Source organism: Neospora caninum, chromosome VIIa (assembly GCF_000208865.1).
Source record: "Neospora caninum Liverpool complete genome, chromosome VIIa".
Taxonomy (NCBI): Eukaryota; Apicomplexa; class Conoidasida; order Eucoccidiorida; family Sarcocystidae; genus Neospora; species Neospora caninum.
Window position 1 is genome coordinate 1,643,265 of NC_018393.1, and position 12,652 is coordinate 1,655,916.

General features: G+C 49.2%; 1 protein-coding gene across 1 annotated transcript; it reads right to left on the reverse strand.

Moving 5' to 3' along the window:
- Positions 1-709: 709 nt before the first annotated feature.
- On the reverse strand, positions 710-7,164 carry NCLIV_021180 (conserved hypothetical protein; the record flags this gene model as incomplete). Its single annotated transcript, XM_003882313.1, has 11 exons — positions 710-1,031; positions 1,440-1,498; positions 1,769-1,957; positions 2,802-3,002; positions 3,461-3,652; positions 3,975-4,247; positions 4,675-4,857; positions 5,130-5,304; positions 5,603-5,673; positions 5,932-5,994; positions 6,973-7,164. The coding sequence occupies 11 exons, from the start codon at positions 7,162-7,164 to the stop codon at positions 710-712; spliced, it is 1,920 nt and encodes a 639-aa protein (XP_003882362.1).
- Positions 7,165-12,652: the final 5,488 nt, after the last annotated feature.

The window sequence follows — 12,652 nt, forward strand, 5'->3', positions numbered from 1 at the left end:
CGGCAAGCTGTGCGAGTCTGTGTGGAGGTGTCTTGTTCGCCGACACCCGAGAGAGGGACGGAAAATACGCAGGCTTACGTCACTCATTTATGCGTATATGTTTAGGCAATTCATTGACATAAGAAAAGGAATAAGAAACTGCGCACTTTTTCCACGGCACCTGCAGTTTATCCGCCCAAGTTAGAAATTCCAGTTATGGAAACATGCATTGCATCACGACTCAGTCCCGTCGAGGGTACGCACCTTTGAGGCAGAAAAGGCGCAGAACGGCCAATAAAAGTCACGCACCGAACAGGGAAACGAAGAAGAGGAAACGTGTGGCCTTTCTGGCCTCCCTCACCGACTGGATTGCTGCGCATTGAGCAGTTCCCATCCAAGGACCCGACAGGCCTGTGCTTTCCACGCCTAGCTCTGTGTCTGAGCCCCTCGATGACATTAATTTTCCCGTCCGCACACAGAAATGCAAGAACCGGCGGTAGGGATTCCGTGTCATGTGCCCCTCGTTTTCTCCGGTTGGCCTCATTTAAGCAGTCGGATAGCGCCGACTCGGGCATGTACATAAAAGCATCGGATTTTAGAGCCGAGTGCAGGCAGCGAGAGTCCAAGCGGCAACACACTTTCACACATAATCTTAAAGTGCCGAGGTCTGTTGAGATGAATGCGCCACGTGACCCAGATAGAACGTTGTTTACAGGCTTGTGCCTCCCGCTCAATCTTGGGCACTGTCCCCCTGAGTACTTTCGAGGGCAGGGAAAGGTTCCGCCTTTTGCCCAAGCAGTTTGTCAAACCCAGCCAGCTTTTTCTGAGAAAGTTTATCTTTCAGGAAGTTCGTGAGGCTTCCAAACTTTGACGAACTGACCTTTCTGGATGTCTCCGACAAGTAACCGGGCGGTCTCCATTCCGGCCCTTTCGGTGCTGTCGCGAGGTGCCTGCCGCTGTCACTTCGCCTTGATGTGGACAATTCTAAAGCTCGGGGATCCACGACGCCCATGACCGGGTGAGCGTTGAACAATCTGTTGTAGTTTGTCTCCCTGCAAGCAAATACAGAGAAGCACAACCGCTGGGCGAACGGTCAGTTCGACCGTCAGACATACAAGGGGGAACCAGACACACATGCCCCAGAAAGAAAAGGCAAACAGCAAGTTATGTTTCGCGCTCAGGTGCTTCCAAAACGACGAATGAACGCGACACACGGGACGCAATAGTTTGGCCAAGCGCACGCTCTTGAATATATATATATATATATATATGAACGAAAATCCAAAAGATTCCACAGACCTCAGGCACGGGGTGTCTCTCGTACACAAGCAGTAAGAAAGCGAGCTCCACCACGGCAGCGGCTCTTTCTTCTCCAGTTTTTTGCAGGCTGATAATCTGAAGAGGTCTCTTGAATTGCCTAAATATTTTCAGTGATCAGGCGTGACTCACGATGCCCGTACCGGTTAAGGAGCTCGAGCTTGTACGTTTGAATTTTCTGCTGAAGAGTGTCCATTTGGCTCTGAAGACACCCAACAGTGGACCCAGCGTTGGCAAGGCACTTTGCGCTTCGGTGCGAGACCCCCGATGTTTGCGTGGGCAGTCGACATAGGCAGATATACACAAGCTCTCGAGCATGTTTTTGCATGTCTAGCAGGGTATCTGGTGCTAGAGACCGACTAACCATACATGTTTATGCACGCATGCGCTGCCGTAAAAATAGCCCTGCACACACTCCGTGTCTATCTACTCCAGTGTGATACGTAGATACACACATGGATATACTTCCTACCTCGCAGTAGACGAGCCTGTCATTAAGAAGGGCAATGAGGTTTACATCTTCATCTCTTGGAGGGCGACCCTGGAGCTTCGAGTGAAGGGTGCTCAGCTCTTCTCGTGCCCGCTCGAGATTCTTCGAGTGCTCTTGTTCCAGGAATTCCATTTCGTACTTCTTGGCTTCCAACGTTTGCTCATATACTGCCTTGGAACACACGCGGAAAAAGAAACCCTGATCGAACTACTTGGCCCGGTTCTATCTCGTGTCGACTCGTGGGGTTCGCTTCCGGTGCGCTCGAGTCGGTTTCCAGTGCCCACGAACTTCTCCCGTGATCCCTATCAGGAGCGCATTTTGTCTGTACCTCCTATCAGGGTGTACGACACCCCGCACAGGGAGAAGAAGGTCTCAGGGTTCACGCTGTGGGTATTAGTGACAGAGAGCAGACCTCAACCATCCTCATTCTTCGAAGCGTGCAACGGGAGGGAATGTATGAAGGCTTTCCATAGAAGGAACAACCAGGTGAAGGATTACGCCTCAATTCGTTAACAGTCCCCAGGAAAGTGCGGCCAGAACCAGCCGGTACGATTATCCGCAAGTCTGAGATTTTGAAGAGGAAAGGCAAACGATTGCGCATTGGAGACAAATGCATGTAGATACGTCTCTGCAAAGATTTTGCCGTCGACGGGGCGACAAAGAGAGGAACGCCCACAACTGAAGATGCGGTGAACAGTTGTGCCACAGTATCAAACGGGCGACAGTATAGTTTGCTGTACGCCTGGGCACAGGACATGGCTGTTCCCGATATCAAGTCCGAAAGCGAGATCTTGATTGTATATGTTTATAGTGTGGGTAGGATATAGAAAAGCATGTGACTGACAGTATATATATATATATATGTTTTTAATAGAGGCATGGACGCACACAGCCGTGGACGTGAGAGACGTTAGATGTCAGACCTAGTAGCTGGGCATGCGTCTGCTGCACTGGAAGGTAACAAACGCCGGGGAACGGCTGACCGTGGCTGTGCCTTTTGCCACACGACATTTACCTCCATAGCAGCGCATTTTTGACGATGGATCCCCTCAATTTCCTCAATCTTTGCCGCATGCTCCGCGGTAAGGTTTTTAACTTCTTCGACGTGACGGTTCTGCTGTGATCTCATCTCTGCGCGAATATCTTTAAGTGTCGTGTCTAGCGAAACCACTTCTCCCTGAAGAGTCTCAACTGTCCTTCGCCTCTCCTCCGATTCCTGCTCAGACGACGAACAGAGAAAAGAAGAAGATGCAGAAGGGGGAGGAGAAGAAGAGGATTGGAGAACGATATAACAATAGAAACGTGACCCACTGTCCGTAAACGACGGCATTAAGTCTTTCAGCTACGGAATGGTGCGTAGCGACAACGCTTACCTGTACCCGAAACGAAGAAAAGCTGACACTGTTACCTAGGCTGAGGCAGATAGAAAGCACTACACCACTTACAGCAGGCGTCGTTATGTTGCCATTTTGACCGCCAGTGAACCATCAAAAAGCTCACTGATGGTCAGGTAGAAAATCTAAGTTGTCGATTTGTATCTTTATATGCGTTTAATTCAGTATGCAGGAAAATCCGTATATGTAGACATGGACTGATGGCTCTATAAGGAGAGAAGGCGTGGCACTGTGCTGCTCTCTCTCTACTCTACAGGTGACTCATGCATTTTGGGCTTACTTTGTTGCTTTGTTCACACTGTTGCAGAAGTTTGTTTTTCGTCGCCTCAAACTGCTCGACCTTCTCTTGCATCTGAGCTTCTATTGCAGATATCTGCTGTTCCATGCTGGACTCCAACCTTTCTCGCTCCTCTGCATGTGCAGCGCTCGCGGTGTCCAGCTGCTTTTTCAAAGCCTGTACGCGCTGTTCTGCCTGCAACGCCACCGCAGGCGAAGGCTCGAGGAGGTAATCATTAGACTGACACTGGAACTAGGTTGCGCTACCAGGCAAATATGACGTCGAGGCTCGTCTTTCCCTTTGTGCAGCAATCACACAGCCGTAGGGATGCATTCCCGAAGGATACGTGCATGCGCATACTTCTATAGGTACATGCTCGTGTAGATTTCTGATGCATGTAGAAGCAAAACCAAATTCTGGGAGGAGACCTTTTCATAACAAACTGTCCCCTACTATTTATTCCAGGTGCGACGGGACCGATGTATCCTGTGGCAGTATTTTTCCTTTTCAGTCCTACCTGGGCATCACACTTTTGTTTGAGATCACACAGCTGCTGCTGAGTTTGTTTAATTAACGCGAGTTTCAGATCGTCCAGCTCTGACCGATGCTCCCTCTTCAGTTTTTCGATATTTTCGACATGCCTCTTCTCCTCGATTTCTAGCTTTTGCTGCGCTCTCAGCAATTCTCCATCATGTTCTTCTCTTAGATTTTCCAAGTCTCGCATCCACTGCTGCTTCTCGCACAAGTGGGATTCTCTCACTTCTTCCAGTTTCACTTCCGTGTCCTTTTCCTGAAGAAGCGAAGAACAAGGCAAACCTATGCGTCTTCGTCCTTTTCCGTAGTCAAGAATAACCGGAAAAATCTATTCTCGTTTGCACTGAACACGGCCGACACGCAAAACAGCAGAAGTTGAACTCCTGACTCGTCACACGCGTCCCCTGCGTCACCAAGAGATGCAGAGAAGCTTCCAATCGGCGGGGTACATGATTGGCTCTCGAATGTTGCTTGTGAACCTCGGGGGGTTTTGTTGCTGTACACCTGGTTACAGATGTGAAAAAGATGGCACCATGTGTAGATGAAAAACGTGGTTGAGCGTAACCGTCTCTGGTGAGACGGACGCGGCGAAAGCTTTGGTGTGTCCGTCGGCCCACGAGTTTCTCCTTTTCCTCTCTCAGGTCTCGAACTTTGATAACGAGAGTAGTTACACGCTCGTCGACCTCCTCCATGCGGCTCTTCATGTTTGCAGTTTCCTTCCGCAAATTCTGCTCCCTCTCCCAGGCTTCGGCTGCCTCTCGCTTGCTCGCTCGCTGGCTTTCCTGAAGAATGGCCTCGATCTGACTTCGTTGTTCTTTAAGTTCCACAATGGTTAACTGTAGGTTTCTCGCCTCCTCCTCGTGAGCCTGCGAAAAAGTGGAAGACGCAGGGGCTTCCAAAAGAAGAATTTGAAGCACCCCTTCTCTACACCTATAAATATCTGTATCTATCTGTATGTATATATGCATATGTATACATATGTCCAGCGCCACATGTATTTGTCCTGTGACCACAGACTTAGATGATCCGTTTCCTGTGCATACGTAACAAAAACGCTCCACAAATCCTTGGGTTTCAGAAACTATTTCAGCCAGCCTGATACGAGTGCCTCTATCGTCATCTTGGCGTGAATGCGTACACGTATAATATCGGCCATTTCGGTTTGTTTCCTGCTCAGCTGGACATCCATTTCCGCTTTAGCCTGGGCCGTTTTCTCAAACTCGTCTTGAAGCTGAGACAAGGTACGCTGCATCTGCGCGAGAGACTCGTCTTTCGACGTGTCAGCGAGCCTCGTCTCCTGCTCCGCAATCGTCCTAAGACCCACGCGATGACAGACATCGGCCAAAAGTATCGTTTCTCCATGGGAAACCGAAGCCCTGTTCCCTAACTGCTCACCCCTGAAGTCGACAACTTCAAAACTCTGCTGAGGAAGAGAGTCATGTCAAGCGCAGCTCAGATGGAGCGAACGGAATAGACTACTTGGCTCAGATCCCCCAGACAGGTTACGCTGCACAGGTTCCGTTGCACAGAGTGTCCCTGACACAAACAATGCAGGCAGACGAGATCTACCTGCGAATTCGCCGGCAGCTCGCAGCCCGAAACCGTACCTACCTTTGAAGAACTGAAATCTGTTCTTCCATATGCTTGATTTCCTCTTGGTGTTGCGAGCGTTGCAACATAAACTGCAAGGAAGCCAGCGAGAGAGAGGCTGAAAGATGCTGTTTCTCCCTCTGTGCCTGGCGTGGTACCATACGTCGGCCAGCCGAGCGGTTTTGAAAGGAAATGCGTTTCACGAAACACAGAAATTCTATCATTAGTCGCTGCTAGTACCTCCTGTTTTCCCAACGAGGCAAATGCCTTCCCGAAGCGACTTTGACCAGAACAGGATGCTGCTGCTAACGGGGACTGAAATCCACCGGTGTTCGGCAACTGAGGCTTACCGACTCAAGGGCCTTGTTCTGAGCATCCTTGAGCTCTGCCTTCTCCATATCGTGCGCCTTCGCCTGTCGCAACCAACCCAAACACTGACTCAAAAGATGAGCGCCGCCTCCGTAAGGGAAGCAAGACGTCACAATGTTTTTCTCTGCTTGCTCGTTACCCCTCGCTGTGGTACCGCGAGAGTGAGTATTCGGTGCGCTGACAATCCTACACTCCTCATCCCAGCGCTGCACTGGACTCACCGCGTGTCGCAAGAGGACTTCTGTGAGTACCTCACACATCCTCGACAGTCTGCGTGATACTAGGCATTGATGCACTGAACCACATCGTGCGTTTCTCTAAAGCCACCTAGAAGGTTTGGCTACGAAACAAGCTTTTATCGTAAAGGAAGTTTGCCCCGTTCCTTCACTTGTTTCCCAAGGGTACACGTTTCTGCGTACTCGTCAGGTACCTGAAGATGATCCGTGACTGCATGAAGATTGGGCATTCGTCTTTGTGACTTTGAAATGCAGTTTCTGTTCCAAAGACAAAGATGCACCGAACAGCTAACCGTTTCATCCATCGCGTCTTGCAGCTCTCTGCAGCGCTCTTCAGCCTTTTGAAGTTCTTCCTCTTTCCGCACCCTCTGCACGAGCAACAAGCGCCGGCGTCTTGCCACCAATAGGTCTCGCGCGTTGTGTGATAAAAGAGAGCTGCGAACTCTATCGCTTGTTCGACATCAGCACGGACGTGGAAAACGGCCAGCTGCATGATTGCCTCAAGTACGTCGAAGGCGCTCGCACGCAAACGCTAGTATCTTCCTTGCAGCGAAGCGAAAGCAGACGCCCCCAGAAGACCTGGAGCTCGATAGCCTGGTCGGCTTTTGACATGCGCCTTGCTGTCGACAATAGATATGCTGTGCATCCTGTGCTCTATCGAACACAAAGGAACCTGAGGTTCCTTTGGATCAGACAACCCGGAAGCAAAAAAGGCCGATCCTCACGCTATTCGGTCACGCTGTAGTAGTGACTGGGCTTACACTACAAGAGAGCTTTAGTGCCTACCTTAAGTTCAACATCCGCGTACAACTCCTTCAGTTTATCCATTTGCTCGAGATCCATCTTTAGTCGGCACACGTCCTCTTCCAGCCGCGGTACTGTCTCTTTCTCCAGATGGTCACGCTGACGCTTGAGCGAAAGCAGTTCCTCTATGGGGCACGAAACACAGGTCTTTGCTTCGATTTTGGGAACTGCCATCCCCTTAGCACAAGATGCAGGAGAGTTCCCCTAGACGGCAAAAGCCTTCAAACAAAGTGAACAAAATACCCTTTTACGCAGAGTCCCAAAACCATCCGGGGATATATATCTGTTCCCTTCCAGAACATGAAGAGCCCATCGCTCACAGTCTTTCCACCTTTAAGGAGATCTAGACACAGATGTACACACGCTGAAGGACACGCCTGCCTGCTTCTGTAGCAACCGTACGAAATATGAAAATATCTGTATAGTTGCACCTACGTGTGTATCTGTTTGGAGGACTACGTGCACATGGAGACATACATGCATGTGCCTCCAAAATGAACGCAAACGCATTCGGAAAATGCTTGAACAAATCAACCTTAGGTTTCTCTTTCTTTTTCACCCGCAATCTTTCCAGCCAAGGTAGAGGGCAAAAACCTGACCGTTGCCACTTTTGCTTTCCTCCACTGCTTTCTTTTCAGCTGCTTCCGATTGAACTAGCTTCGCCTTCAATTGTTCAATTTCCTGTTCGTAAATCACTATCAGTTTCTGCATTTCCGAAATCAGTTCCGTTCCATGGAGGTGAATCTCTTTGTCGCGTTCCGCAATTCTCTCTCCGAGCATTGCGACTTTCTCCTCGCTCTCCTTCAGCGCCACTTCTACTTTGCTCTTTTCGTCGGCCACAACCTGGTTGGAACGCTAGTGATGGAGGAAATCAGGAATTTACACACACTCGCACGCTTGTCCCGGCTGTTGCATGAGGCAACGCGGACTCCCTGTGTGCTTCCTGGGCTGTCTAGCTACAATTTAAAGCTGGAATTATCCTGACCGCCGTTCATGAGCACCCAGATACGAAGGGAATACACAGCGAGGTGCTAGTACCGGTTACGGATGGGGGTGTCTGCGCCGACTAGCGCGCGAATAAATCGTGACACAAACGGATATACAAAGGAACAGAGGCCAATTGCCTCTCTTAATGGGACGATCCGATATATGCTGGTTGTGTGTGAACCCTGCAAGTGATTTTTCTGCACTCTTTTTGCGAGAGGAGCCTCACTTCGGTGGCCAGCAACGCTTGCTTCAATTCCTCAATTTCCTGGTTTTTTTTCTCAATTGCTTCGTTCAGGGAGGCGCCGCTGCGTTGCAGCTCTTTAATCCTTCAGGTGAGTCAGATCCAAAGCGAAGAACAGATAGGAAGACGTGCGTCTCTTGTCCGTTGAAAAGTGGAGTCTCAAATGCTCGCCCAGACACCGAACAATCTACATTCTACACACACATACGTCTGCGAGATAAACACTCATGCAGCATGGCAATTAGCAGCACATACCGACACTTGCCAGCTACGGGTGGATAGGTTAGGAAAACGTTTGAAGCAATTAGAGGAGACCCGGAGAGGAAGCAACTCATTTCCGGGAGGCTCACGATTGTCATGTCGTTTTTGTTTGACACGAGAGAGTGTACCATGAGATGTGTCGTCTCCCATCGCCTTTTCCAACTCTGTTCCCTCTCTGGATCACCATGTTGGAACTCGTATGGCTGCAGTTCTGAACACGATCACGCGTTTTTTCCGAAGCAGTATTTCTGAATACGGGGACGTACACTCGTTGACCCATGTACATTAGAACTGCGTGCAAATGTAATCTGAGGAGGCGCGCTTGAACTTACGGTTCCTCAGTAAAGCGCATGACGCCACAGGGCTTACGTCTGTTCATATTTCTCGGCGGTTTCTTTCGATGCCTGCTTCAGATCGTCGGTCTGTTTTTTCGACAGTTGGAGCGCATTTTCCAATGCGGTGAGCTTAGTCTGGGCGACCTCCAAAGCCCTACCTCGTCTCTCCGACTCGATCTGCGTGTTGTCCAGTAGACTCTTTGATGAGTTGAAATCTATCTCGACTTGGCTTTTCTCTTCTCGTAGCCGGTCAATCACCTGCTCAAGTTGAAATAAAGATGCGTCTGAGCGTCCGGTTTCGCAAATCGGTGAATCTCGACAGCCAGTACAGGCCTGCGTAAACCAGCGGTGGGGTTGTCTCCACGCCAGACAGAAAGAACCCTCAACTCGTTCATGTTTTACCACCACTGCGACTCTTGAGACAAATGGGTAGTGCAACTCCCGGAAATGCGACTGACCTCTTGTTGTCGTCTAACTTCCTCTTGTAAATTCGCCTCATTTTCTCGGTTTTGGTAGAGAGTCAAAATCTTCTCTTTGTTTTCATGTAGGCTTCCCAGGGCTTGCTTCAATTGAGAAGCCCACAATCTCGCTTCTTTTGTCGCCTCGCATACTTCGTCTGGAAGGCATCAGCGACCGCAAACGACCTTTCCAGCTTCCAGTTAACTCATCGTTTCTCTGTGACGTGATATGGGGACAAAATAAGGGCGGCAGCGCTTGACCGCACCTCAACACTGAAGGCCTTGCTGGGGGATCACCAAATCTTGATTCAAGGGCGAAAGGCGTAACAGAATGTTTGAGGTTTGTTTACCGGCAAAACCTCTCGTCAGAGTGAAAGAGGCAACTATCTCATAAAACCAACAACTCGCACGCCACTGTGTAATACAGCGCAGTGACTGCGGCATACTCAGGTGGCCTGGTATGTGGATTTCGGTTGTAGGCTTTAATTTGCCCCAGAAAATGAAGCTCTACACTTTTCGCTGCCCGACGAAACTTGATAAGACTGGGGAGCCTGGTCCTGTCTCGTTGTTTTACCTGAGTACTGACGTGCACGAGTGGCGTACTCTTCCCTGCACTTTGTCACACCTTCTAAGCACTGCCGATGATAATTCTGAGCATCTGCGACCATGTTTTCCTTCGCGCTGTGGAGCTGCTCGAGAACCTCTTCCAATTCCTAACGGATCCAGTCCACAGCAAAACAAGCTTCCAAAATGAACACCGGGGAAGTGCCATGAGAAGAGAACTTAGGCTACTTTCCAGTGATAAAGAAAGCACGATGCAGGGTGGTTGTATCACCCTCGGGACAATTTGTACAAACTTGGCGGGTTCGCACGCACTGTGTCAAAGTAAGATGCCTGGCACTTCTGGAATGGTGTAACGCCTCCTTGGTAGCTCGTTATAAGTGTCCAGTGGTTATTATCTTGCAGCGCAGCGTCTTATTTGTGCCCTCATATTTTTGGTTGACGATCCGTATCTCTGTTGCTATTGTATGCCTTTCGTGTCACTGGTGTGGTAGACATCGTTGGCCTTGTGATATTGTTTGAACTTCTAACATATACATCGGCTCGAGGGGGCACCACAAGTCGAGGCGTGTACCCGGAGCCTTTCTGCGTTCTTGATATGTCGGGAACTCCAGAAGCTACACTGCAAGGGCATGGAACCACGACTTTCAAGTCGGCATTACAGTAATAGAACCCCGGACACACTTCCTTAACGACAGGGTGTGTACTAGTAAACCCAACCGGCAAAGAAGGAGGCTCGGCTTGCGAGGCTGCCCTTCAGAAAACATCTGTTTGCTTTGTCGGTGCGCCGAATACTGACACCTTTTCAGAGATCTGTTGTTTGCGGTGCTCTTCGAAGGCTTCAACGCACGAATGAAGCTTGTGATTCACGTCGGATACGATTGACTCCACTTCCCTCTCGTAGGCCTCGGAGACGGCTTTCATGTAAGCGTCATGTTCTTCATGTTTCACATTGAGGTGGAAAATAACTTTGGTTAATTGGGCCACTTTGCGGCTCAGTTTGTGCTGAAGGTCTGCTGTCTCCATCTTGAGAACGGCCCATCTGCTGTGTTGCAGGGACGCAATCTTCTTTCGTTCAGCTTCCTGGGATTCGCAGGAGAGCTGAGATACGGAGAACATGAAACGGGTTCTAGTTGTGCTATTTACTACTATGGAACCCAGAAAGAAGCAACTGCGCATATATATGGGTACATGCTTTTCATGCATACCCGGCCGAGTGGCAGGGGTTTTACGTTTTAGACTCAGGCAAAAGCGAGACCAGTGTGTATATGTGCACATGAATATGTAAAAAACTGTGAATCGACGTGTGCACTTCGCATCCAAAAGTATGTTTCCCTTCCCCAGTTTGAACGAGCGCATTCGTTTATTTCGTCTCTCCAGCTTGTGCTTGTTCGCACAAACGGCAACTAAAACCGGCTGGTATACCCATACCTGCTCTTGCTAGAAAAAACGAGATCTCCTGCAACATGCGTGTGTGTGTCTCGACACAGACACTCTGTCGCTCAGTCTTCGCTTCAATACTTTTAATCCATTTCTCTTGTGGAGCATTTCAACAATTTTTTTGGGTCTCCTCTACTTGCGTAATACAGCTCTCATTTGTAGGGATGCGCACGCAAACTCGTACGCCTCTGCATAAAAGAAGAACCGGGAGAACTATTTCCTTTAAAAACCCGATGGACGGCTTATACACCGCAAAAAGACAGTCTAGTCCGTTCCAGAGGACCACTTCAATTTTTCGGAAGATGGGAGTCGTGCACGTGTCACTGGCAAAATGCAGCGAAATCAGACCCGTGCGTCTTTACATAAGAAGCCCCAAAGTGAGTGTCCTGTCAATGTAAATGAAGCGCACGCCGACTCGCGTAAACACACACGATGTGGGGCTTCATCGTAACCTAAAAGAGCTACGCTATTTTTGGTCGGAAGTTAGCCGAAAAATGTATTTCAATGATGTCGTATTGATTGTATCCGGTAGCGGGAACTGTATAAATACATATACATTCAGGTGTGGTGGCAGATCAGCGGGGGATCTGATCTACACAAAATGAGCCTAATCGTCCGAAGAAGTGACGGACTTTCGGAAGGGATTTTGCTTGCCCCCGAGAAATGCAAAAGCTGACCTAAAGCATACTACTGCCTATGGGACGTTTTACTGCTATTATCTCTTTTCTAATCTGAATGTCAAACAACCAGCAATCACGACGCACCTACATGCTGTCTACATCTAAGTCAGAGAAATTCCTTCAAGGAAACACCTCAGTTCGCGGCACAGCCATGAAACAATAGAAACGTGTCTGACAGGCAAGACCCCTTATCTGAGATTGTGAGCACACTGGCAATCACTAGGCATTACCGCCACTCGCCGTTAAGGTAGATGGTTGAGCCATTTGGAAACAAAGATACAGAGCTAGTTTGAACTTGCGACATCAGAGTTGCTGATGTCGAAATCGATGATAAGCTGGGCTACTGTTTTTAGAAGACAGCAACTAGTAATGTTGTTGTTTCCACAAAAACATGTTCGGTTGTGGTGCCCCCTCAACTTAACCGATAGACATTCTACGCGTGACGTCATCGCGTCTCATAGGCCGGTAGCCCCATGTCCACTGGCGTCCCGAGTATTTCACTCAGCAGCGAGAAGAAACGACTGAGATATGCCGAGCTCAAAACCTAATTATAACCGCTTCGTCCATAGCAATTTCAAGCACCAAATCATCCCAGATTGGAACTGCTTGAATGGAAGGCTTTTTTTGAAAACTCTAACGAAACTGTTCCATTTTTGGGGATTGGCTGCTTCTCACGGAACAACGATACAACACGCTGAT